General features: G+C 42.7%; 1 protein-coding gene across 2 annotated transcripts in view; it reads left to right on the top strand.

Annotated features, from left to right (window-relative positions):
- The window catches only part of ITPK1 (inositol-tetrakisphosphate 1-kinase), a 151,227-nt gene that overhangs the window by 12,579 nt on the left and 110,821 nt on the right, over positions 1–27,827 (top strand). The window contains exons 4-6 of one of the 2 annotated variants that reach the window (XM_058807929.1): positions 2,021–2,170; positions 2,517–2,628; positions 3,302–3,480. In XM_058807929.1, the coding sequence (XP_058663912.1) occupies positions 3,386–3,480 (95 nt within the window). In that variant the 5' untranslated portion in view covers positions 2,021–2,170; positions 2,517–2,628; positions 3,302–3,385. Of the gene's footprint in view, positions 1–2,020; positions 2,171–2,516; positions 2,629–2,909; positions 3,042–3,301; positions 3,481–27,827 lie in introns of those variants that run through there. The other variant, XM_058807928.1, reaches the window with a different exon arrangement.

The raw sequence follows: 27,827 nt of genomic DNA, 5'->3' as shown, positions 1-27,827 counted from the left end.
GTAGCAGAGAGCTGAGGAAATGGCAGCCCATCATGCTTCTCATACATTTATCTCTGGCTGCCTCACTGGTGATGACAAGTTCCACATGCTGTGTGCCACCTGGACTACTCTTTGAGTCTCTCTCAGGGCCCAGAGGCTGCAGTGCAGCACATGCAGAGTGTTCCTTGTGTTCCCTCCTACCTACAACCTCACTCCAGCAGTGCTGTGTTAGCACAGGGTCTGACTTGGTGGTTTGGCTGACTGGAGAAAGGGGAGACCTGTTCTGATACAGAAGGCTCAGCCCGCCCTCCTGTCCATCCACAGCAGAGTAACAACTGTCTTGTAATAATTAAAAATGCAAATAAAAGTAAAAACCCTAAACTGCAGGCAATGTAAATCACTTCACCACCTTCTTTCTGCTCATTGCAAAAGATCCTATTGTGACTTCTGCCAGGTGCTGAAAAATAATTTTAAAAATACTGAGAAAATATACTTTGATAACTAATTAAGTGGGGATGTCTCATATTATCCTAAAATGAATTTCCATGGAATTTCACTAACTTGTGCCACATTGCAAGTAACCAGCTTTGTCAGAGCTCCTGTATTTGTTGAAAGGGTTAGAAGACAAGGTGTGAGAGGTTCCAGCTAAACAAGGGAAACCTGCTTTGGCCTGTAGCTGAAGCTAAGATGAAGATAGTTCTGATTGCTGGAGGGCTCAAGATCCTAATCAACCCTCACCCCTTTAATTAGCATGAAGCAGCTCATGAGCTGCAGCCTACAGAGTTGGGCCACAGAAAGTAACAGGAATAGTCAGCTTGCTCCTGATCAGGAATTGCATAAATATTACCCTGGGGCTTCCTGTGGTCACAGGTTTGGCATTGCCTGAACAAGCTCTGCAATGTAAACACAGGATTGTAATTTATTTAGCAAAATTGTACAGCAAGATGCAGTACAGAGGCACATCAGGTAAAATGTTTCCCACATCTGCAGTTGTTCAAGGGTTAAGATTCAAAAAGTATAGCTTAAAATGAAGGCATTTCCCAGCTTTCTCCTTCCTAAGATTGAACCTGGTCTTTGATATATGTCATACAAGTTTGTATTGGAACAAAGCAAATTCCTCCTTTTTAGTGCATGTGCTTCATTTCCACAGGAGTTAGGAATGCACAACACCTCTAAAAACCTGCTCTCCTGCATCTGGAAAAAAGTACATAAATATTTCTGTCTCTGCAGACTGTGTTTCAGATTGGTCTGAAGCCATGATATTTCTTAAAGAAAAAACATTCAGAAATAAATAATTTTGGTAGTTGGCTTCAACAATTTCATATTTCAATGCATTCATATTCCATTCTGATACAAATATAAATTTTGAGCTTAATATACTGATGCAAATTTTAATAAAGTCTAAAATAAGCCCAGTGAAATGATAGCTGAAATAAAGCACTGATATTGGCAAGAAAAAACACTTCATAACAAGAAACCCAAGTCAATTTGTTTCAGGATTCTTATATTAATATGATAATGTTTGATAAAGTCCTGTATTTTTGAGTTACAACTTTTTTCCAAAATTACCATGCTCCCATAAAATGTTCAAATACCAGTGAAACATTCTGCAACAGGAATCATTTTGTCAAAGTACATTTACTAATTCTAATTACATTAATTAATAAATTGAAAAAATGTGTGAATATGATTAAGATAAAAAGTGTTCGGTAAAATAAAGATTAGAACAAAGCAGTGGCAAATAAGATGAAGGAGAAAAAGAAAGCTATTTATTCCTCAAAGCAGCCACAAATGGAGAAAACATATTATGATACAAATTTTAAAAAACCTTTGGTATGAGGTCTTTGCAGGTGGTTCCATCCCTTGCCTATTTTCCAATATACCCTTGGGTCAAGATGACTGCACTGTTCATGTGAGTAATGACAGGAATGTAAAATGCTTTCTACCAACTCCCTAAATCAATTACCCCTTTCATATTTCATAGGGCTTTCACCCTTTCCTTTGCATGGATACTTCCACCAGTACTTTTTTTATTTTCCAGTACTCTGCTGGAGTTATAAAACCGCATTTGTTGTGGCACTGTGAGTCAGCAGAACTCGCTGAGCAGTTCCCACTGCACAGGGCTCCGGGGCTGGTTTCACAGAAAGCGTCATCACAGAAGCATCATCTGCACCTCAGCTCAGGATTGCAGGTACTGCAATCCAACCCCTCTCTGAAGGACATCGTTATTGTAAAGGCTGTGCTTTCCATTCCTGGAGAGACAGAGAAAAATGTTCAGACTGAAAACGTGATCGTTTCAGATGAAGGGGAAAAACAAAAAGGGGGAAATGATACTTTGCTATGAGACAGCACAGTAATTCAGACTGATTCTTCCTCTAAAATGAAGCACAGAACACCTGCCTCATATGAGTATTTAAGGATCCACAACCCAAAAATTAGAATGCCAGTCCTTGCTTGCATTGCCTGCCTTCTGCCTCTTGCAAAAGAAAGTTAAATATCAAATAGCCATTATTGCAAACTCTGTTTAATCCCTGCAGATACTTGCAAATTCTGGAAGAAGGCTCTGCAGTGAAGACTCATGTTTACTTAGAACATTTTTTCTGTGAAAGATGTAGTGACCAAGTACTTTCAGGAGCACCCATAGGAGGTGTAAGTACTGTGTACAACGTTCCTCCCTAGGAAACCAAAATCCCTGGGGCATCCGCGGCCACGCCCCCGGGCCCCGGCCGGCCAGGCCCAGAAAGGGGCGCTATCTCTTTAAGGCGGCGGCGCGCGCGCCCCCTGGCGGCGGCGGAGCCGAGTCCGGGGGGCGGGCGCGGCCCCGCGGTGCTGCGGCGGGGCGGGAGCGTCCCGGTGCCGCCCCGCGAGGTGGGTGGGAGCGGAGCGGAGGGGACGGCCCGGAGGAGGAGGAAGTGGAGGCGGCTGAGAATAGCGGGCAAATGGGGAGCTGAGCGGCTGCAGCAGCACCAGCAGCACCGCGGCCGCGCAGCAGCAGCAGCGGCAGCGGCGGCAGCAGCAGCAGCGGCGGCGGCGGGGGGCACGGAGGCGAACTCGGCGGCGGGGTCCGTGCGGGCGGGCGTGCCGCGGGGCGGGCGGCAGCGGCGGCGTGCCTGCTCGGCTGGGCGCTCCGGGGCTGGTGCGGGGAGCGGCTTCTCAGTGCCTCGGCGAGCTGCCCGCCGGTGCGGGGAAGGGCCTGTCGGGGCTGCCCGCCTGCCGGGGGCTGCCCCTGGCGCGGCGCGGCTCGGCGGTTCAGCGGGGCGGGCGGGGAGCAGCGGCCGCCGCGGGGAACCGGCTGATCCTCCTTTCTCCGCTTCTTTTCCAGCCGTCGTTTGGCAGGCGCCGAGTGCGAGCGGCAGCCGCGCTGCCCCGCCGCCCCGGACTGGTCGCCTGCTCGCGGGGCGGCACCATGCAGACCTTCCTGAAGGGGAAGCGGGTGGGATACTGGCTGAGCGAGAAGAAGATCAGGAAACTGAATTTCCAGGCCTTCGCCGAGCTGTGCCGGTAAGGAGGCGGCCCTCGCCGCGGGGAGCGCCGGGGCGGCCCCGGGATGGGGCTGGGGACGCTCCGTGCTCGGCCGTGGTCCGCGCCGCCCTCGGGCGTACCGCACTCGCTGCGCGGCTCCGCGGAGCCGCCTCTGCCGGCCGGGAGCGGGGCCGGGGCCGCAGCGCTCGCAGCGCCCCGGGCACCCCACCCCGCTGCCGCCGGGCCGGGCTGAGCGCTCCGGCTTCCCGCTCACCTGGGCGCTGCCGGCCGCTCCAGGGAAACACTATCCGGCATGGTGCGGCGTCCCCGTGGGTGTGCCAGGGCCCGGCACAGCACCGCCTTGCTGCCCGCCTGGGTGCGTTCCTGCCCTCTGCTTCCACAGAGGTCTCTGGCATTCCCGTTGAAATAGGTTAATTTAGGATCTTTGCGGACTCTCTTCCAAAGACGAGTTATTATTAGAAAGAGTCAAACGTTTGGGAAGAACTTCCCTTCAAGTTATGTGAAAGCACGTAGAATTAGGGTCTGCAAACCCCTGAGTAAGCTTGTATTCATTTGGGATGTGAATGAGACATCTGAAGATGGTATAACTGTCTGAGCTACACATCTGTTTCATGCTATCCCAGAGGTAAAGGTTAGTTTGATAAGCTGTAATTAGACTTTATCTGGATAGTTTAGAGGATAATTTTTGCAGCATATTACACAAGTTTATTATTTAATTGGGAGTTTAAACTCCATGTGTGGGTCCAAGGTCTTGTGACACATGCATTACAGCTATGGGTACTGAATAATAGCTTTTTATTACATCATTCTAATACTACATTTATAACAAGGAGATTAAATCAGTTTTGATAATTGAAAAATATGCTACAAACTTTACAGCATATGTTGTATGAGACTTCAAATACACTTTATTTAAAGCATGTCATGCTAAAAACACCAGGTCCTGTGAAATTTCTTTTGACAGCACTTACTTCTTTCTGTAAAGATGAAGGAGGCAGAATAGAAAACTGTTTCAAGAAAGTGACAAACTTTTACATCAGTTTTTGTACTTGGCATTCTGTATTATCTCAGTCAAACTTCAGCAAAATGTACTAGACTTTTTTAAAGTATAGAAAGGGCCACAAGTTCTGGTTTAATGTTTAATTTTATGTGGTTCTCCAAGCAAAATTCTTGTCTATGAATAATGCTAAATTTTGCCCTTGTATGAGATTTTAGGTTAGTTTTGTGGTGCTCAAAAATACACTTTTACCTCTATTAGGCATATAAAAAGTTTTTTAGGGCCTTGAGGTATGATATAGGCTGTTTTTCATGCCTGGGAACTGTAGTGAATCTCAGAAAATCCATTAAAAACTTCTTGATATTATTGTCTGTACATTGTTATATTTAGCAATCTCCAAAAGAGACTTTTTCTTCTCCGTTGTCCTTGTTTCTCTTTTTGACTAAGTGCTTTGCTTCCTTTCTCTCTACCTTAGAAATTCCTTACACTTGTGTTACGTAATGTGGATCCACAATTTCTTTGTGTACTGTACAAACTTATTAATAGTTTTGGGTCATCATGCTGCTGTGAAAATTGACCCCAAAGTGTCTCTCTTGCTACACTTTACTAATTTTTTGGTGCAAATTAGGCTGCCTCATCCTGTTCAGGCTAAGCTCAATTTGAATAGCATTTACAGACACTGGATAGAGATGGCTGTTCATACATGCTTTGATACTTTTAAAAGCATTATTAGCATTTCTGTACAGGCAGAGATAAATGTTTGGTTTAAGTATCAGTACATTCATTGGAGCACATTCTGCTGATATCTTGGATGCTCTGTTTTCATTCCTAGCAACTTCTATTGACACCAAAGGGAAGTTGCATTCATTTAGGCAAAGATTTCAAGTATTTTATGGATAATATCTACTTGATAACTTGTGTGCTTGTAAGCTTTTTTGCCGTAGAAGAAGTCATGCAAAGCTTAACATATATCTTACTAGAAATCTTGTGGATGGTAAAAAACAAGACAAGCATTCTCATTCCTGTACAGTGATTCATGTGTTAGAGTGGACTATGTATCTGTCTGTCTACTCTATGTGCCTTATGGTGACTGCTACTTGGAATTTATTTGCCTGTTGCCTAGGGATATACTTTCTGGATGACTACAAAGTTCAGATTTGTTTGTACGAGTTTGCAATGAAGCAGTTATATAGTCCAGGAGAGTAAGAGGAGCCTCCTAATGAACTCATGAAGCATGCTGGGTTTAATCAGGGGAATTATTAGGATAAGGAGAATCTTTATTTCTTTACAGTTAGCCACTTCTTGTGCAAAGCACTGACATCCTAAAGAGGCATGGACAGACACTTTAAAATCTGTTCAAAGCATTGTGTGAGAGACAGGCTCTAAGTGCTAGACTGCTTTCTTGAGCATGGCTCCAGGTTTTAGGTTAGATTGTCTGAGCTGAAATGGGACTCTAGCCAGGGTGAGTGGACCAGAAGCGAAGGTGTAGCTTTGGGGTGGAAGCAGTCATGGCTTCAGCTTTCTGCTCCACAAATACTGGGCAGGAACCTTAAATACTTTCCTCGTGTTTGTATCCATCTTGAAACTTTCTGTATAACTGACAGGAGAGCTGTTCTGCCTGAACACAGTGTCTTGGAACTTTTGCATAATCTTTTTATCCTCAAGGGAATCTTCCTCTAAAGGAAGAACTAAAGGCCTTTGAGTTCACCTGCATGTTTGGTCCTCACTGTGACAGACTAGGTGTGTCCTACTTGAGCTGTGTTCTTTGTGTTGTATCTGTGCCTGTGGTTGTATTCCCTGGGCGCTGCCGGCCGCTCCAGGGAAACGCTATCCGGCATGGTGCGGCGTCCCCGTGGGTGTGATACCAAATTGTTGAGTTGCGCCCCAGTGCAGACCTTAATGCTTCTACATCTCCTTGGGGGTTCTGAGCAGAGTGATGACCAAAAAGGCAGTGTGTTTTCACAGGCCTGTTGCAGAGAATGAGTGATTTCTGAATAGTGCCTTAGGAGCTGTTGACCTGGAGAATAGAATACTTGGCCTGTCACCTGGGAAGCCTGGTTTCAAGCCTGTAGCTGATGTCTCTCAAGGGATACCAAACCTGAAGATGTGCTAAGCTCACTCTGATCCTCTGGCTGAACCTGACACTGTGTATAGAGAGGGATGTGACTTTGCTTCCCCAGTGCCAGGTTAGTCATTCTCCCTGCTATGTCTGAAGCACTATGGCAAAGGCATTCCTTTGGGATGAGGTGTGTCCTCAGTTCTGGTCTGTTTCCTGGGGTGGTTTTTGGTTTTTCCTAGCAGCTCTTTTCTATATGAGCTGCTTTGTAAGCTGACATTGGAGCAAGACTTTTATGTTCCCTTCCATGCATCAGTACAGTTTCAGTGGTGAGAAGAGAGTTTCTGTCTCAGTCTTTCTGATCTGAAGGCATTCCTGTTTGAGTTGTGATACAGGGTTGAGCTCTTTTGTGTGGAACAGGGCACTTGGTACATGTTTCATATACTGTCAGGCAATTTATTACTGTTGTCAAGTTGTCCTGTGCTTTTAGTAAAGCTGCTAGAACATCATGCTTTGTGTTGCACTTGGAATTGTGTGCATTCCAGCATACATGCTGCTGTTCCCTGAGTGTAGGGGCCTTGTGGGACTGCAGCATGCATATGTCTGGTTGGTGCATCTCAAATGGACTTTCTTGTGAACCTTTATGTTCTGCTCCTCTAAGATGGCACAGTCTGAGACTTTAGGTTGCTGTCTGTTGTCAAAATATGGAGTATCTATGCCCTGCTGAAAAGTAAAGCAAGGTTTCTAGGCATAATACTGGAATCATCTACCCAGGGAGGTGGTAGAGTCACCATCCCTCGAGTTTAAAAAAAGACTGGATGTGGCACTTGGTGCCATGATCTAGTTCAGGTGTTAGAACATGGGTTGGACTCGATGATCTTAAAGGTCTCTTCCAACCTAGAATTTCTGTGATTCCGAACAGAGAATTTAAGAGCCTGTAATATAAGTGTGTAGTTGTGATGTTGTCATGTTTCTGTGCTGCTGCTGAAAGGAACAGTTCCTCCTTTCTCTAGCTGCTTAGTCTCATCTTCTTTTTGAAGCTGGGTTTAATGGTTATGCATTTGGCAAAGGCTCTCAATCCAATCAGTTCCATGCTCATCACATTGACCTTGGAATGGCTGTCACTGTGCAGGTGCATGAACACTAATATGAGGTTAAGGAAATGGAGATGCCACATTCCATTATAGAGATGGGAGAGCTGCTGTGTGAGTGTCAGATGGTGGTAAGGACTCTTGGATGCCCATGTCATCAATTTGTAAAATATGCCTGCTGCTGGGCCTCTGTGGACATTGTGAATGGAAAGACTCCTGTTTGTGCCATATGAGAAGTGGCATATATGTGTGTAAAAGTGCATATATTTACTCAGAAAATGAGTTGTGTGTGTGTTTGGCACCAGTTAAGATTAGTGAGGTGCATCCATTTACAAATGTTTCTTTGCTCTGTAAAAGCCTCCATTTCCTTGGCAGTTGTTCTGCTTGTCAGCTGTTACTGTGGGCTCTTCTGGGAGCTCTGGAGATATGAGGCAGTAAGGTCACGGCAATATGAATAAGTTATAGTGATGTGAAGTGAAATACACTTCATCCAAGAGGAGACAATTTAAAGTCACCCAATTCTAAATTATAAGCTACTTCTCAGTTACTTTGGACAAAAGCATTCATCAGTGCAGCTTGTAAGTTTGCATGGTAATGTGGTAGCTTTTCTATGTATCTATATACATAAAAAGTCAGAATTTTCTTTTAATGGCATGTAGAAAACAAATAGAAAAGGAGTTGAAGAGTTGCCTGAAGATGTAATTCATGTTGTAATAAATCCCACAATTTGACTGACAGAAGAACTGTGCTTGTACACTCTAATGACCAGGTTATTTATGGTAGGGTTTTACTCTGCTGTGGATTTTGTTGCTGTTGTTGATTTTTTCATAAAGCAGGGTAAGCATGTGGAAGGGAGAAGTTCCTCAGGAAGTGATAGACATGCTGCAAAACTCAAATTCTGCCCACAGAAGGCAGTGGAAGTAGGCTGATTGAATTATGCCTTCTAGTTAAGGCCAGTTGTCTTGGTTTTTAGTGAGCAAGCCAAATTGTCATCTTCCCTCCTTATGAGATCATCCATGGCAAACTGATAGCATCCCCTGACACAGGAAACTGAGTTGTTTGGGTCCAGTTTGGATTTCCAGGCGCTCTACACTTGAGACTTGAGGCCATGTTCTTGAATTGTGGCCTGCATCAGTTCAGCAGGCCTGGGATTCAGCACAGAATTTTGGGTATGTAGCTCTAACAGAGCATCTCTCACTGTGCTGAAGACAATTTGGTTTTGACAGGTCACTGTGGTGTGTTGCTTTGTTGGGCTTGTTTCATTGAGTTATGATGAAGCTATTTTGATGCCAGGTCAATCTGCTGAACATAGCAACCAATGATTTTTTTTTCTTGCCAAAAATTAGTATGCCTAATTTAAATTTCTGTGTGGCTTGAACTTGTTTGGGTCCTTTTTCCTTTTCTTTAGGCTAAATTGATTCTTCAGCTTCTGTCCATTTAGTTTTTGTGATATAGTTAAGTCATGTTCTAGCACATGAGAAATCACACTTTAGTAATCTATGGTAAGCACTGTTGTCAGTGCTGTAGATCTGTATGGTTGTCTTTTTCTCTTCTAAACTTTATTTGTGGTCCCTTGTGTGTCATGGCCTGTGCACAAGAACCTAAACATGAATTTTATGACAGATTTAAGAATAATGCTGGTTTGAGGGTATTAAATTAATCTGTTTCTTTATATAGCAGGCAGGAAGTATATTACATATTTTTCCAGGAAGAACTCAGGGGATTTTCTTTAACCCCAATTCCCCACAAAAAACCCTAAATACTACTTTTATTAAATATCTGGCTTGTGCCAGTTAGCTTTTACAACCTTAAAATCCATAAAAATAAAACGTACGTGTGTTGATCAATAGCTCCCATTGTTGGTTGTGTTAGTCTGAAATTCTATATCATGAGAAGTAACTGGGGGCTAGATGGGTGGGTAAGTTTCTTTGACAGCAATTCTTAACAAAGACAACTGGGCTAATGGTAGAAATTATACTAAGCCATGAGAAAGTGTTGAATGTGGTAGCAAAGAAGGGTGTATTTCTTGAAGGAGAAGCTCACTCCATTTCTGGGTTCCTGCTCCTTCTTGTAATGCATAGAGACTTCACATTCCAGAAGAGCTGGATCTGTGTGCATTTTCTTAATCTCTAATCTCACCTACTGTCAGGTATTCTTCTCACACAAAGCTTACGGTGTTATGCTTGCAGAACCATTTCATGGGAACACAGCACAGCTGCTGGACAACACAAGTGGCTGTAACAATCACCCTTTCATAGCAACTCACTTTTGTGGTCTAGCAATCATTTACCTCAGGTTCAGGAAGTTTGTGTGTTCCTTATGGCACATCCCTTCACCACAACCTGTTGGAACTGATATGCAGCCAGGAACAATAATAAGCCTGGCCAGGTGGTAGCTTTCCTGAGAAAGATCTGCATTCTTTTGCAGATCACAGGCTGAATACAAATTGACAGTGTTGCCAAAAAAAAAAGCCCTGAAAACCCAAGCAAATGTCATCTTGGGGTGCATGAGTTGGAACAGAGCCTGCAAGGCACATGAAGTAATGTGTCCGTTCTGCACAGCCCTGATAACGCTGCTTCTGCAGCAGCCTCACCTACTGCCATTGGTCTACGGCATGGCATTTCAGAGAAAAGGGCAATCAGCTGGGAAGTGCCCTAAAGAGAGCAGAATCCTAATGCCCTAAAGTGAGAAGAATTGGAGGTTTTGTAAATACAGTGTATTGTACTGTGCTGTTCAGCATAAAGAAAAGGCTGGAGATCATCTTGACTGTAAAAAGTTGTTGTAGGAAAGAAAAAAAATAACACATGTTCCCCCCTCTTCTGCCAAGCATATTCTCCAGTTCTGTTGTAGGTAGAAGAAAAGTAGTGGCCTTCCACTGTGCCCAGGAGGGATGATAGGTAAGTGAAAAAGATGGTATAGTTGTGCAAGTAGGCAGGGGAATTTTTTTCTTCAGACCTCTGCAACCACCTCTGACAAATATACTGGGAATGATACAGATGCTGTTTCAGAGCTGAGATGTTGACTTCTCCTGAGGTCAGTGCTGTCCTGGTTTGGTTCAATCTCTAATAGTGCAGAAGGTACCTTAGAAACCATTCTGAGTGTGCATTAAGTAGCTTCAAGTCCCTTTATTTTTCTGGGAGGCATGACTTGGGAAGTCTAAGCACCCGGTCTAAATGTGTGCAGATCTCTTGAATATAGAGGCTTACTGTGAGTAGGGTGTCAGAGATGACAGAAGATATTTCCTCTGCCTTCATGTGCTGCACCTGGGAGTCGATAGCATGTCTCCTGATACTGACCAGATAAAGTGCTATTCATCTCAACAGCTGACACTTTTTGGTGAGATGTGTTCCAAAGAAAGGAGGAAGAAGTGTGTGTGAAACATAGTGAAATCAGTGTGATAATAGATAAAATAAGCACCTGGGCTGGTCACATCTGTGTTGTAGAACAAACCCTCTCTTGTCTGATTATCTTCCGTTTTCTCATTTTTGGGTTCAGTATTCAGCCCTTGAAACAATGGCTTGTTTTGTGCTGATGGAATTTAACTTTGCTCAGAAGGAGTTATATGCTTTATATGATCCAGGCAGAAGCTGCTGATACTTCCATACTGTCCAAATACTACAGAAATGCTAGTTAGTATTCTGTCTGTCTGCAGAGAGAAATCCTGTTTGGAGGACAACCACTGCTCTTTAGGAATGGCTTTCAAAATGACTGAGTTTCACTGAAGGAGGTGCCCTTTATTTCCTAGCAGAATGTTTCTACTTGTAGTTCTTTCCTCCCAGCTTCAGTGCTTGGGCTAATTTGACTGGGTTGTGATTGCCACTCATGAAAAATAATTCCTGTGAATTGGGAACCAAAGCACAAGTCTGCTCTTTTCCCCAGTCAGGGTATTACCTATGCAGGCAGCAGGGTGTACGCACACTGAGAGGTTGCTCTTATCTGTAGAGTGGAGAAAATCATGTTTCCACATCTAATGGCACTTCTAGGAAAGTAATTGGCAGAGTCAGGCACAGGACTTGGAAGCAGGTTCAGTTCTCATTGAGCTGTTTAATCTTCTCCCCTCTGATGCCAGTTAGTGAAGATTTGTAATATGTCTTGTCTTATATTGCTGAGTCAATTTTCCTTGCTTGGAAAAATTTGGTCCTTCCTCCTCAGAAACAGGCTTATTTTTGCTCTTCATCATATTCCTCACAGACTTTTCTTCCCTCTTGTCAAAGAGGCATCTTTGGTTCTTTCCCTCTGTAACATGCTGGCTCTGCATGTCTGGTCTGGGTCCTGGGGCACTGCCTCCTGAAACTGAATTCTCCATAGTGCCACTGGCAAAGGAGGAAAAAAAAGTGAATGAGACATGTCTGTAGCAAAATACAGAATACTAAATCTTGAGCTGTGAAGTCATGATGCTCCTGCCTTTTGTTCTGAAGCCCCATGGTTGTCTCATCAGACTACACCACAAACATTCATGGATACTGAGTGTCTCTCCTCGGAGAGTAGTAATGAGCTAAAAAATCAGTGTTTCAAGAGACCTGGTTTGAGTTGAATGTTTTGGCCATAAGCAACATAGATGTCCTTTTCTGAAATCTGTGTTTTAACATGCTGGTGATTCTCTGTATTTTCTGTAATTTTCTCCCTGGTGTTAGGTATGGATAAATACATGTAATACTGCAATGTGCTTTGTTACATCAGGAAGAAATAGTTCAGAGGATTCTCTGGAAAGCAGGCCTTTGGCACTGTGTGTTGTAGGGCTTGGTAATGACTCTTGCTGCCTAACCTTGATAAAGTTATCTTCGTGTTGGGGTTGGGGCAACTGGTTAATAGCTGATAGAACAAGTGATGTCTGGGGTGATTAATGGTGCTGGAAGGAAATGATACCATAAAGGTTCACTTACAAAATGCCACACCTAACCTGCTGGCAGCCACAGTGCTGCAGTCCTTTCTCCCTGCCATTCTGAAATTACTTTTGTCATTTGGTTAAAAAAATTGGTGGGATGACTAGGCTTATTCCTTACCTTGTCACCGTGCTTTCCCTAAAAAGAGAACTGTCATCATTTGTACTGGTGGGCTGGGAAACGCTGCCTGCTTCAGCAGCATGGTATGTTTTAGTGAGTCCAGCAGTGACCACTTAAACCCAATAGGGTATGTATGTTTCAAGGAGAAACTTGGTTATTTCCTGGTAGTTAAAATACAGTCCACAGAGATGAACTTAATACAGAACCCTGTTGTTCTTTAGCTCTGCGTGTCGTGCAGCTGCGTGTGGATGCCGCTTTGTTCAGGAACATGCCGTTCCTTTGATTACAAAATCTTGTCTCAGTTTTGGGGAATTTACAGGCTGAGGATCCAGCCCCCTGTGCCTGCTGTCCCTGGAGTGTGGTACCAGTGCAGATGGAATGGGCTCTCCTTGCTGCAGTTTGAAGGATGAGAGGGTGGCAGTGGTAATGGCGTTCAAGTTCATTGATATGTTTTGCATTGTAGCAGAGGCTGTAATTGCTTGGAGCTGTTTGGGGTGACAGGCCAGCTGGAGAGTGTGAGGACAGCCAAACAGACCGGGACTCACCAGCCAGCACCTGAAGGGATAGTTACAGCAGATGCCTAGGGCACAGAGCAAATGTGTTCACCTTCCCCTTGGCAGACCCTCTTCTGTCAGTCACTTTTAGAGACTTTGGTGGCAGCAGTTGTGTCCATGGTACCATGTTCAGTTGCCACAGATGGATCTGCTCCACATGAACCTTTTAATGCATTTTTGAACTCACTTTCATATCTGCCATCACAGGAACATAGAGAGGCTATTGGCATTTGTTGGCAGCTCTCTAATTTGGCTGTGAGTAGAAACAGAAGCAAATAGAAAGTTGAATTTTCTGTGATGTTGGTTTTTTGGTTTTATTTTTGGTTTTGTGTGTTTGTTTTTCAAGCCTGCAAAGGAGTAGGTATTACTTATTTTTAAGTGTGTGTGTTGGTATTCACTTTACAAAAACAACCTGGCTCTTAATTAAAAAAAAATTCAGTCGAGTTGTCTTGCAAAGTTCAGATGTCAAAAGTTCTTCCCCAAAAAGAAAACCCTTTCCTGCTAAAAATAAAAAAGCTTCTAGAAGAGGGAGGAGGAACTAAGATTTGGTTCAGTTTAGAATCCATCTTCTAACCTAATCTAGTGCATGGTAATCTGTGACTTGAAACCAACAGTGGAAGGGTTTGTGGAACCTAAAAGCCCCTTGTAACTGAAGAGAGAAGGGTGTCTGGATCCTTGTTTGCTGCCTGATGAGGTTAAATGCTAACATAGCAGAGAGGCACTCTCAGAAAGTGAAGCACTGTATTAGTACTGCAACAGAAGCCCTGTCTTTTCTAGCATTTATGCCAAATGTGCAATTCATTTTTTAATAAAATCTGCACCTGACTTTGATCTTATATTGAGAGCATCAAGTTTTTCTGGTCTTCCTATTGATTTTTTCAATTAAAATTGCCTTTCTCTGGTCTCAAGTATGACTTTAAGAGTTGCTTCAACTCTGCATTCTTTCACCCTGTTACCTAAAATGGAATTTTCTTTGCCAGCCAGTCTTTAAGCACAGATGTGCATGCCCTCAGCCCAGCCTCATGGTTTTAGAGTTAGTGTGCTGTCTGGAACAGGTATATGCTGATAATGTGTTGAGTCATGGTGTTTCCAGCATGTGTAGCTTTAACATAAGTGTCCTTTGAGATAGGCTGGGTAAACTGTGTTATCAGAGGCTCTGTACCGTGGCATGACAGAGCTGTGTGTGAAGCTCAGCATTCAGATACACTTGCTAGTTGGAAGGGTGGGAAGAGAAGGATAGAGGGAGCTTGTTCTGAGGTTGCCTGTGGTGCTGCTCTTGTTTTGTTGACAAAGAGGGAGCTTAATTCACTGGAGCTGTCAATCTGGTAGTTTTCAAGCCTTGAAAGAAAACTCCTGTAAAACTGTGTGTAAGAGGGAGGAAAGGGAAAAAGAAATAAGCAAGACTACTATTTTGATGAAAGATTAATGATATAAAAATCCCCCCACCATTGTAGTTGCTGACCTCTGCACTGTATCTAGTAGAAAAGGGGAAAGCACAAAAGGGAAGCATTATTGCTGTATATTGGGCTGGAGCACTGTGTGCTGGGGAAAAAGGATGTGATGATAGAATTGAACAGCACCCTTCGTCCCTTGGTAGAAGTTTTATTTTTCAGAACCTTATAAAGCTCGTTTAATCTGTGGAGAAAAATAGTTTGTGCTACACCTTTAGTTGTTGCTGGTTGTGTGAACTGCAAGTGGGAACTGGGGCTATAGGAGGAGAAAAGAGCTGTTTGCAAATGAACTGGATGGGGTTATATTTTTTGACTTTGTGGCTTGATGTTTTGGTGTAACCTTTCCTTCTGCCTCAAGAAATAGGTCAAAGTCCAGGGACATTGTCCAGCTTGAAGTGAATTTTGAAAAGAGTAGATCTCTTTTTGATGTTTTTCCTGAACCAAAATTTTAACGCACTTTAAATGCAAAGTACCAGTTTGCTGCTAGATAGGGGGTTGAAACTCTGTTTTGTTTTTCCTTTCTCTTTCTAATGCTATTTTAGGCCCTCAGTTTGCAGCATCTGGGAGGATGTGTGCTTCAAATTTTAGTTTCTGGTTTTTTGGTGTTTTTTTTTTCAATAATTCAGTAGACTGAAAAAATCTTTGGTCATAGGCATCCACCAATCTAAATTACTTTTGTTTGGGGCTAGCTTAGTTTCAATAACTCTCTAGTAGTTTCCTTTCTGATTCCTTTTTTAGTGCAATGTGACTAGCTTTACTCTTTATGTATGCTATAGGGCATTGATCTTCATCACTTTTGTTGCTTACTAGTGATGGATTGCCCATTTTCAGCTAGTATTGCACCCCAGGGTAGAGCATTCTTGTGGATCAGAACTTGCTTTTTCAGTAAAAATAGTGGATCTTGGTATTATCTGGTCTAAATGTAATTTAAAGGCTCTCTTAGATACTTTAAATATCTGACAGGTTGTCATTGCTTCTGGGTATTGTAATCAAACCACAGGAAACTTTAGTGTATAGCTCATGTCTCCCTGAGAAGGCTCTGGAGAGTAGAGAAGACTTTGCTTGATTGGTGCTGGGCAGCTGCTGTGTTTTAATTGTGGTGGTGGGATGTAAGTGCTCATTTGAGTCAAATAGGAGTGGAGCCCACAATGTGAGGAGTGAGAAGTGGTTGAATGAGCAAGGCATAGGGTCATTGGGGAGTTCTGTCTTTTTCTCCATGTAAAATAAGCTCAAGTGCATAGCAGAGAATTCTGATTGCAGCAGACTATCACTTCCAGGCGTGCTGTGCTGACCACCACCTCTTGTGGTAAAAGTCTTTCCTCATTTTTGTGCTACTGTGTTCGGTGGTTTCCTGATCAGTGAAGGGCTGCATCTTGGCTCACAACAGCTATTGTTTGAGTGGGGGTTGGCACAATATTTTTGTGCTGTGATTTGATCCCTAGTTTGTCTTGAATAATCTATTAAAGTGTAATGCTTAATCCCTTTCCTTTTTGGCAGGTTTTCCTTTAGTATTTTTGCTGTAGTAATGAAACAGTGTAGCTTGGCTTGCAAGAGAATTGCTGAAGAAAAACAGTGTTTTGAGATGTTTCTTTTGTGTCTTTGGCTTAGAACAGAAAGAACAGCCAGAGGCAGAGCAGGTTAGACTTTCACTCTGATGTGCTGTGTCTGTTCATATGTTAACAAATAACTTCCCTGGTTTTCCCTGGTTCCTAGTTTCTCCTGTTTGTCATTGTGAAAACGTTCTGTAGAAACAGATATTGGGAAGTTTCTTCAAAAGGGAAACGTTTCTGAAATCACAGAACATGGTTAGAGCATTTACTACAGCTAACGTGTGTTTTTAAAGTCACTTTGGTAGCACCAGACTACCAACATGGAAAAGCATGTTTCTTCCCTGCCCCCTATCCCAAATTACACTAAATGCAATTAGGAGGCCTTAATTAAAATGCTGGGTTCGTAGCTTGGGCAAGACTTTGGAAACAAAGTAATTTATTCTAAGACAGTTCTACCAAAGATTTCTTCTGGTGCAAAGCTGTTTCCTGATGTGTAAGATCAAGATCTCTAAATCTTGTTCCTTAGCTGAACTAGATTGTGTACAAGTTCTTTGTGCAAGTGCTTATTCCTGAAACAGTAATCCTTGCATATGAATTAGGCTGAGATTCAGAAAAGCTCCTACTTTTTAAGGTGTTGAGTTTCTTTGACCTTGGTGGGAACCAATCATGTTTGCAGATCTTGGCCTAATCCAGCTCCCTCTGAAGCTATGAGGAATCTCTGTAGTTGGATTCCTTGGGAACTGGATATTCTGAACTGGTGTTCAGATTTTTTTTTTTAAATTGAAATCCTGAGAGACTTGGAATGGAAATTGAATTTGTTCACATTGGCACAAATTTGATGGCAAACCTGGATCACCACATGGATTTCTTTCACTGTCTCATTCTTGCCTTGTTGTGCCATAGCTAGTGACAGCAGGCACTTAGAAGATATCATAGCTTGATAACAGCAATTGATGGCCAAGAATCAAAAAGGTGGTAGGTAGTAATTAAAGCATGCAACCATGGTGCCATTGAAAGTACACTGAACACCTGCTTGGCCCAGGGATGTATCCAGTAGTGTAATTTGAAATTTGTTTTTGTAGGACCAAGTGTAGTATTTGAGTTTCCTGTTACTTGTTAGTGCTGTTGTCACCATTTCTTATGTTGACTGATATGTGGGTGTGAAAGCTCCCTGGCAGAATAGACTTCTTAGCACTCTTGCTTCTGGTGGTGAAACCTGAAACACAAAATGTTTGTTTCTGCAAATGTGCATGGTCCATGTGAACTCTCCCGGTTTCCTCCGCCTTTAACTGGAAGTAGATTGCCAGTTGTTTAGGGCTGATCCAGGCATAATGGAGCAGCCTAGAAGTGCTATTAATATTATAGTAAAAGGCTTCTGCTGGAGAATGTTTCTGGTTTTATATTTTTTGGTCTTTGAAACAGTAATGTCTGTGCAGGGCTGTTTTCAGCAGCTGCTTTGGCTTTGAGAGGATAATTGTTAGAGCCTTCAATAAGGGATGAAGGTTCTCTTTCAGTAAAATTTGACCTCCTTTTGATAAAATAAAAACTCTTAAAAAGTTAACTTATCCTTTGTATGTCTTTGAAAGTGAAATTTTTTTCCTTGGCTTTTTTCTTCCTGTCCAACACTTCAGGAAATTAAATTATTTATTTTAAATGGCTGTTGTTGGTGTTGGATGGCTACAGGAACTCAGAGGTATTTCTGCAAGGCCAATCCCCAAAAAACCTGAGAGCTGGCTTTTTCCTGCTGTGCTGGAAATGTATAGTTTGACTATGAGGAGTTTTTGAAGCGTGCTGCCCGGATAGTGCAGAAATACGAGCAGAGTGCCAGGTGTGTATAGATGAGCTGGGAACAATTGAAATGTGTTCAAATCTTGGTGTCTTCCATGCATTCCCTAGCATGGGGGTTTTACAGGGAATTTGCAGATCAAGGAATTCTCTCCTGTGCAAGAGACTGAAGACCCTTGAATCAGGCACAGGCCTGGCAGCCAGGACAGGGTTGGCTTTTGGCTCAGTCACAGGCTTCACTGTAACTTAAGTAAATTAGTGCATTTTCTAATATACTTTTTCTGCCTGTCTGAAATAATGCAAACCAGTTTGAATGCTGTCCAGTGGCTGAACATTGCATGTGCATTGCTCATAGATCGTTGGATCTCAAAGAAGAGCCAATGTGTGTATTACTTTCTTCTTGTTTTTCAGCAGCTCTTGATTTACATTTAGTTGTTCCAACACATGGTTCAAAATTAAAAATTAAAGTTGTTAAAATTTGTCTCCTTCTCATTGATTTCTGTGAAGAAATATCATTGGACCTTGTTGAGGACACCAAGATGTTTTAACAATTTTAATTCATTCAGCTGCTGTTCTCTTTCAGACCTGTTTAGCTTATGAATATTTTCAGTTCATATGCAGAGTAAGTAACTCGGTTTTTGCCAAGCTAAGATTTCATCTTCTTGCATTGACTTTCCTAACATGGTACCTTTAAGCTGTGGTAAAAGTAAAGCTATGGTTTGAAAAGCAAAGAGAGGAGGAGTCAGGAGGCAATGTACCAATCCAGTGCAGAAGAGGCAGTGATGGTGATAAGGATTGTTTTCTTGCTTACATTTTGCTATTCTTCTTTTGTGGTTGCCTGACTTCCAAGGAGGCCCTTGAAATTCTGTAGAGCAAGTAGTTGCCATTTTCCAAGTGCACATGAAACGTGCACAGCAAAATGAAAACTCTGGACGTTGCAAATAAATTTGAGCTTGAACATAAACCTGCTGAGGCTAATGGGAAGGTTTACCTAACACAGGAAATTTGGGAAAAAATCCTCCAAAGCAGGAGTCACTTATTCTTCTTATAGCAGCTTATCCATGGAGGTGCTATAAAACTTATTTAGCTTTGAACAAAAAAAAAAAGGACAAATAATGAGTTTTCAGAAATTATTAATTTTCTTTCACATCTGTATGATGTTTACTGGGACCAGCTCTTCAGGAAGTCTGCACTCCTCTTTGTTTATTCTGCACAGTTTTACTTGTATTAAACATCTGAAAGGTTCAAATGATTGGTTGCTTCAGGGTTGTATCAGCCATGGTAACAGCTTGGTTTTGTCATGCTTATTTAAAAACTAAAAGATAGGTATGGTCTGCAGCTTTTTTTTCTAAAAGAAGCTGCTGTTCACCATTGTACCAAGAAACTATTTTTTCCCTTCTAAATGAGGCCTGGATCTCCTAGGAGATTTGAAGACTGCATAGTTATTTTCTGAAGCCTAGGATCATTTGATGCATCTTCTGAAATGTTTGAGAAATAGCACCATAGCTATTTCCAGTGGCCAGCAAGCAGCACACTGCAGTGTTTCAGTCTTCCTTTACAGGTGAGGATGTAGCTGTGGGAACCTCTGGCCTCAGATCCCATCCTAGCAGTGACAGTGGAACAGTGTAATCTAAACACTCCCAAGTGGAAAAAAAGGGGGCAGTTAATTTGCTTTAGAAGGGTCAGTATTTTAAGGTGAGCTCTTTTATGTTGGTTGTGTCAGTCACAGGACTGAAAACAGTATGGCTGCAGAACACAGTGTGTTCAGGTACTCTCTGGGTATGTGGAGGTTTCAAGGAGTGCTTTCATGGGAAAGAATAAAATGCCAAACTAGAATGAAACTTTCATAGACTACAAGGCCCTGTGCCTCCTCTCCTGGCTGCTTTTCAAATGGACAGCTGTGAGCCATATCCAGGAAAGAAGATGGATATGGCAATCAGAGTGGGCTGGCTGCTGTGATGCTCTGAGCTGGTCTGAGCACCCTTTCTGATCCAATACAAGGGTCATGCATGTACTTAAGCTGGGATGCTGTTTGTAATTCTTCTGAAGAAAGTTCATGTTGTGGAGTTGCCCTGGTTGTGAGACTATTTTCATTTTACCATGATTTTGTGGATTATTTGTGGACAAGTACTGGCTTCTGAAGCTGCATGTTTGCATCAGGGAAAGGAGATCCTTACTGTGTGTGTTCTTATTTTATACTCAGACTGGCAGCATGCCATAGATTTCCCATGCTGTTGATCTGTTGGAGAGTGCATTTCTGGTCTCTCTCTCTATTGCTTCTCTAAAGTTTGGGGGTTTTTTTGTCATCTGTTTGTTGGGTTTTTATGGGGTTTTCTTTGTTTTTTTTTTTTTTTTTTTTTTTTTTTTTGTTGTTGTTTCTTCAGGGAGGAGATTTAAATGTGGTCTTTTTCCTTTTGGCTTGGTAAATCCTTTGGAAGAATTTCTGTATGGTCTCACTTGTGTTGAAGAAATTATGTTAAGAAAAGCTGTGACTGTGTGCCAGGGGAAGTTTAAGTTAAACATTAGGAAGAAATTCTTCACAGAAATGGTGATTAGATGCTGCAGTGGGCTGCCCAGGGAGGTGGTGGAGTCATCCTTGGAGGTCTTTAAAGAAATATAGGATGTGGCCCTTCCTGTCATGGTCTAGTTGATGTGGTGGTCTTCAGTCAGAGATTGGACTTGATCTCAGAGGCCTTTTCCAGCCTAGTTGATGCTGTGATTCTGTGTGTGATTTGTCCATTCTGCAGCTGTGTGGAAAGTGGCAAAGGGCTGCTAGAGTAGTTTCCATTCTGGTTGGAGTACTTGGGGATGGTACTGGCCCACTGTCCAGCTAATCCAAATGTTGTCTGGAGCATGTGAACAGAAGTGATGAAATTCAGAATCATTGTTGCCATGCAGGTACCAGTTTATGGCAACATCCAAAGTGCTCATTGATGTTCGAAAACTTGCTGCTGGTTGCTTTGAGTATGAAAGACAGGATGGTCCCTAGCAGGTGGTTTTCTCTTTCCCCCAAGACCACCATGCTGTGAAGGATAGAAAGGACAACACCACAGCTGCCACCTTGTTTTGTGTCACTGGTGTGAGAGCAGCAGGGATGGCTGCAGCATTGCAGTGCCCTCCCAGGCAGGGGCTGCCAAGGCTGAGGACTCTTTAGGCTGTCTTTGGCTCCCAGAGTGCACAGGTGTCACAGGGTTTCTAGTAACAGCAAATTGAAGGCTGTGGGTATTGCAGGATGAACGTGGAAGGACTCAAGAGGAGTTCCTTCCTTTTGTGTGGAGTACAGGACAGAGGGGCCTTTGGAGGGACATGCAGACATAGCCAGGGTAACTGCTGAGCCTGTGGGATGCAGCTGGTGCAAGCCTTGGTGTGATCCAGGTGAGAGCAGTGAGATGGGTGAGAGAGTAAACAGCACCCTCAGTATAAGTGAGGAACAGCATGAGAGGCAGAAGTTACAGTCCCCGAAATGGGTTTTGATTGAGACACTGATGGGACTCAGTACATCCCCCTCAGAGGCTGCAGTTTTAAAACCCATTTCATGTAAAACAGCTCCACTGAAAAACTGAATTCTAACTTTAGCTCTTTAAAAGTACCTTTTTATCTGGGTTTAGAGAAGAAATACAAACTTCTGTTAAGTGTGTGAAGTGTCTGTAATGGCAAGCTTCACATCCACAGCTTCTGTTGCCTGTATTTTCTGAGCATGTTCATCATCAGTGGAGGTGTTTGGTACTTGACAGCATAAGCATGCCCTGCCTACTTACGCTGCTAGAAAGGTGCAAGACCAGTGATGTTGGGCTTGGTGCCATTGAATTACAGCACAAGAACTGTATGGGTGTAGGTAAACAGAGACATTAGTTCTTGAGCAAGCCTATTGCCAAGGAAGTGGTAAACTTTCAGAAAGAAATTAAAAGAAATTTGCTCTTTGGTGTTCTCTCTACTTCTCTCTTGTGTATGAGCAGAGGGAGACATTTAATGGCAAATGTAGCACACAGGTTATCTTTGGAATCATCTGTAAGCAGTTTACTGTAAGATAGGATGCTGGACTTTGTGGGTTAGAGCCTTAGCTGTAGTGGCATGTTTTACAGAGAATTACTTGAAAAAGAGAAATATTCCTGCTTTTAACAATATTAAAATTCTGGTTTGTTTTCACATAAAGGCTTATTCGTTCTTTCTCAGTTCATTGCCTTAAATGGCCAAAAATGCAGTTTTACATTTTTTTCTTTCATTTTCCAATTGTTTGTCTTGTAGGCTTTTTTTTTTTTTCAGTAGTGATGTGAGTAGAGAAGTTAATTTTTACCAGGAAAAGTCTAGGTGTGACTTTACTAGGACTTTTCTAAGGAGAGCACCACAATATGAGAAGAATAGAATCATAATTAAATGATTGCTTTTTTCAGTGTCACTTCTGACTGAATATGCTGCAGACAGACATGGACATAAATGAAGCTGTAGTGTACCTCTGTGAGCAGGGTCTGTGGTTTAAAAGTGCCCTGCAGCACTTGGCTGCTGCTGCAAACTCCATTGGAAATTAGTAATTGGAGCTGTAGGTATTATGTCTGGCCAATATGTAGGTCAGTGCTTTTGTCAATTCAGAAAATTTGCACTTTAGTGCTTTACACTGGAACTGGCCTTCTCTTAAAGCCAGGCCTTGAGAGAGGGTCCTGCTGCAAAGTGAGGGCTGGCTGTGGTGCTGCTGCACTGCCCTGGTGGGCTGTTGTCACCTGGACAGTGCTCAGATGGAAAGGGACCTGGGGGTGCTGGTTGACAGTCGGCTGAACATGAGCCAGCAGCGTGCCCAGGTGGCCAAGAGGGCCAATGCCATCCTGGCCAGTATCAGGAATGGTGTGGCCAGCAGGAGCAGAGAGGTCATTCTTCCCCTGTACTCGGCACTGGTGAGGCCTCACCTGGAGTATTGCATCCAGTTCTGGGCCCCTCACTTTAGGAGGGACATTGAGATGCTTGAGAGTGTCCAAAGGAGAGCAACGAGGCTGGTGAGGGGCTTGGAACACAAGCCATGTGAAGAACGACTGAGGGAGCTGGGGTTGTTCAGCCTGGAGAAAAGGAGACTTAGGGGCGACCTTATCACTCTCTTCAACTTCCTGAAGGGTGGCTGTGGTGAGCTGGGGGTCGGTCTCTTTCTCCGGGCGACAGCAGACAGAACAAGAGGACACAGTCTCAAGCTGCGTCAAGGGAGATGCAAGTTAGAATTAAGAAGGAAGTATTTTACAGAAAGAGTGGTCAGATACTGGAATCATCTACCAAGGGAGGTGGGGGAGTCATCATCCCTCGAAGAGTTCAAAAGAAGACTGGATGTGGCACTTGCTTCCATGATCTAGTTGAATTGTTAGAACATGGGTTGGACTTGATGATCTTACAGGTCTCTTCCAGCCTTGAATTTCTGTGATTCTGTGATTCTGTGCTTCCTGCTCTGCAGCCTTCAGCTCTGAGAGCAGCTTGTGGAATTGGGGGGTGTTGGCTGGTGTCTGCCTTGGGGCAGTGGTGTGGAGACATGCAGGCCAGGCTGGAGGAAGATCTTTTATGCTACATGGATCTTGATGCTAGAATTCAGATGGAGGGGAAAATGCAGGTGTTCAAATTATTCTTGCAAAAATATAAGTAGCCTGGCAATTAAAATGAAAATATCTAGAAACCAGAGAAGATAATTAGGGGTGATGTGGTGTTTCATTGAGATGTGAGGGCGTAGTCCAAATAATATGACAGTTTGCAATCTCTTAAGTGCAACTTTTGTAAGGTTTTGACTTTCATTTTATACCATCATGATGATATTATGGTCAGCTGGGATGATTTTGAAGAGGAATGTTTTTAGCTAAATTGGATTAGCTTTTGCCCTTATTTAAGTTGATGCCTGTGTGTTTGGCACCTTGGACTGTGTGCTGACCAAGAACAAAACCCTGCCAGTGCATCAAGGCAGATAATGCCCAGGCAGTGCAAGAGTGAAGTCAGCAAGGCTGAGCAAGGGGGTTATGTAATGCTGGGTGTGGAGCAGCCTCCTCGCCATGAAACACAGCTGACTGCAGGGACCTGATGTGCAAGGAGCTGTGAAAGCATGCTGCCAGGGAAAAAGGCTTCATGGAATAAGAAATCCTGCCGTTGCAGATAGATGTGCTAGGAGAGTGTAAAAGCAGACACTTGTTCAAGGATTTTCTTTTGTCCTCACAAACAAGAATTCATGAAAATATTCTGAGCAATTTTTCTTTATTTACTAAGATATTTGGAGGTAAATGTGTACATTTGCAAACTTTAGTAGTATAATTACTTTATAACTTAAGTTACAGCAAATTGGATGAACAAAAGTCATATTACTTGTAGTTCAAAGCTCTAATACATTCGGAATCTTTGACATCATTAGAAGCTGTTATTTAATGCAGGTTTTTTCTTATGTGGAGTGATTTTTCAAGTTCTTATATGTGTTTTGGAATTACAACTGTTTTAAAGTTGTTACAAGTCCTTTTCCTTTGTGTTGATTGTATCTCAAATTAATCTGTGATGTAATTCTGGCAGTATCTTTGAGCTGATCCTGTATGTAACATGTTGAATGTGAAAACCCTAAAGAGAGCACATGGGGCGCAGCAGTTTGCATCCAATAAAGAGCAATGTGAGATCATTCTGAAACAGCAGAGGAGTGGGCAGCTTCTCCTTGCCTTGTGTTGTGCAGTCACCCATAGGTTTGAAATCCCAGAGCATGGTACAACAGCATCTCCACAGTGCTCATCCCTTGTGTCTACAAACAAAAGAAGTGAGGAAGAGAAAATGACTGTGCTTGTCCAAGGGAGATTGGTTCTGTGATCATGTGTAATCAAACATGTAATCAAACATTTAATAAACTACTTGTATTTTTCCTTCTAATTAGTTGCTGCCAATTACTGGGATTGAAGGGTGAGTTTCAGGGCGGAGATGAACAAATATAACCCAGAGAAAAACAACTAACTGCTACTGTGCCTTTGTGTGACTGCCTCTCCAAATCCCTCTCAAAAGCTGCCTCAGCTGTTTATATGTCCACCCCCTAAGTGATAAGGACAATGGTAATTTGGTAGAATAGAACAGAAATGCAGCTTTTCCTTCTCCTGTAAGAGGAATTTAGGTTATCTTTTAAAGTCATCGGCATGTTGTGATCGCAGCAGTCCTGTAGTGGGGAGGGGCAGGTACCAGAGAATCTAGAGAAGTCCATAAAGGGAAGCAAATGTAAAAGATGCAGCTGAACTGTTTGGCCTAAGGCTTTTTTTCTGAGAGGGAGAAGTAGGATATGAGTAACAGAGCTCAGGTATGAGGTAGGATTTAGCTCATTGAGGCAGCATCTAGAAAATCTGAGGAGGCCCAAGAAATTGTCTGGCTCTCCCAGTTATGGGGTGTAGCAGACCTCCCAGCAGGTCTGAATCTGGGTTAAAGCAGAGTCTGGTTAGAAAATGTAGTAGCATTTGCAGGGTTGTGTATCAGCTCCTGCATGCCCTGGCCAAATTTGGCAAAGTTGTCATCTCAAAACATGTGTTCAGTCACTGATGGAAGCATGGGTATAACAGCTGCTGTCTAGCTAAGGCAAGAAAAAAAAGCAAGGCCAGGATTAATTAGAGAGCCCTTGTGTTTGTGTGTACCCCAGCACCAGGGTGAGAGAGAGGAGCAGCAGCATGTGCCATGGAAGGTCAGGGGTGTGGGGGACAGCAGGGCACATGCTGTGGGTACTGGCTCATGGCAGAGCTCTCAAGGGACCCCTTGGGCAGAGGTCATGCCTGGAGAAGGGCTGAAGGTCATCAGAAAAAGAACGTTTGGTTCACAGAGATGGGATGCTCTAAATTTCTTGCAACAAACAGGATTTGTTTGCTTGAAAAAGATTGTTGAACTTCTGTCTTTATCATTCACTTCACCTTTCAGACAGATGTATGTTTTTCTCACAGCTTGGATAAAAACCAGGCAGTATTTGTGTTTTATGATTTATCAGAGGGTTGGGTTTTACTGCACTGTTAACAATCCACTGAAGCAAACAAGAAAATGGGTGTTCTGGCAAACCTATACATATGCTATTGCTTAAAGCAAGAACCCTGTGGACTGAAAGAAATAGGGAGAATTTTAATCTTTCTCTAACAGCAGACTTCAATGTAATCTAGAGTAGATAAAAATAGATGTATTTATAGCACATACATAGATGTGCTTCTCTGAAGTGGTTTAGTCACCATGATGGAATTTGCACCAGCTAGGGTGGAGATGTCTTGAAGATACTATGTTGTGCTTTTCAGGTGCAGAAACTGTGGTAAACACGGGAGACTTTTCATCCCCATTGTCTGACCTCTGGTCCAACTTCAAGTTTGTACTTTCTGACCTTGGCTGATCCTGTGCATAACAATCCTATGCCTGTCTCTGCTCAGAGCTTTTGGTGTATTTCTGTGAACATTAATGGTCTATATTGCATTGATATTAAGAAGTTTGAGGTAGAACCTTCTTCTATATGTTAGATTTCCAGCTTCTCAAACTTCAGCCCTATCCAATGAGATCAGTGGAAAACTCTGTTCTCTTACCTGAATGCTTTTGCTCAGGGTATGTGTGTGTTGGGGTTTTTTTTAATATATTCTTTTTGATCCCCAATTTTCACATTAGCTATTAAAATTATTCTGTATGCTTTGTAATAAAGAACATTTATTAAATTTCTGTCCATTTAAATGTAAGGCTATACTCAAATATTGCATGTTGTAGAAATTTTATTTCATTTTCAGGATCATGTGCAGACCATGAAGAATATTCACTGCAGCACTGTCAAATGCTCTATCCTATTGCTTCTCAAGGAAATTGGCCACATGCCAATAAATGGAATATTTTCAAACAGTGTGATCATCACTTGTTGGAAGCCAAGCTTTTATTTTATTGTGAACCTGTCTAGTGAGGCTTCCAAATAAAGTAAAATAATTTTTCTGTGGTCTACATTGATGTAAAATTGAGCAGAAGAATCAGTTACAGTGGAGGAAATTCCCATTATTGGTATTGGCATCTGCATCTGTTCAAACGGAGAAAAGCAATTCAATTCACATTTCTTTAATTTGTACTATGTATTTTCTGCTGAACATCATTTTCCTCTCAAATAGAGTAGCAGACTGCAGAAGTGCACGTCTCAGCTTCTGAGTGCTTGTCTCTTTTCCACTGATGTGGTTCATACAGTGGGACCTGCATAGTGAAATAAAGGTGAAATCTAGTTTCTGATGCTACTGAATTGCTTTTAACCAGCTTTTTATTTGGGGCTTAACCAACCAGTCCTCTTTAAAATAACAGCTGTTTTTGTAAGTGCTCCGAAATAAAGGATGAGGCTTGAAATGCATCTCAAAGGAACAAACAAAACAGGAGCTGACTGAGTAAGTTATGTGAGCCTGAACTGATGCAGAGTTTGAAGGGGAAAGCTTTCTAGGAATGCTAAACCTTTGCATGGATGTCCTTTTAACCTGATTGTTACTTGTGCCAGTGCATTTATGTGGCCACAATAACTTCCCTGCATAGGCTCCTGTTATTGCTTATGTCTGTGAATCTATGGCTGATTCCAGTTCCATAGAGGAAAATTTGTTCCTTGCATATGCAAACAATGGTCACTTGGTGAGTGTAAAAGACAAGAAATCACAAGGGTTTCAAAGGTGATGAAACTTAAGGGAGGCTTGATGTCTGACTTGTACAGTGCCAAAACACAGTTCTGTATGGAGGGGAAAAAAGGAGTTGCAATCAGGTTTCTTCAATGAGCAGACATGCTAACTTTCTCTTGTTTGCATAATGAAGTTTTGCATAAAGAAGAAAGCCCCAGACACCTATATATCTTACTTGAAGCCTGGCTGGAGATGAATAGTCATTTTTGCATGGCAAGTTGCTGAACTAAATAAGTCTGTAATTTCTGCCAA

This window comes from Ammospiza caudacuta, chromosome 6 (assembly GCF_027887145.1).
Source record: "Ammospiza caudacuta isolate bAmmCau1 chromosome 6, bAmmCau1.pri, whole genome shotgun sequence".
Taxonomy (NCBI): Eukaryota; Metazoa; Chordata; class Aves; order Passeriformes; family Passerellidae; genus Ammospiza; species Ammospiza caudacuta.
Note: the sequence above shows the minus strand (reverse complement) of the source record. Positions and strands in the feature narration are given on the sequence as shown.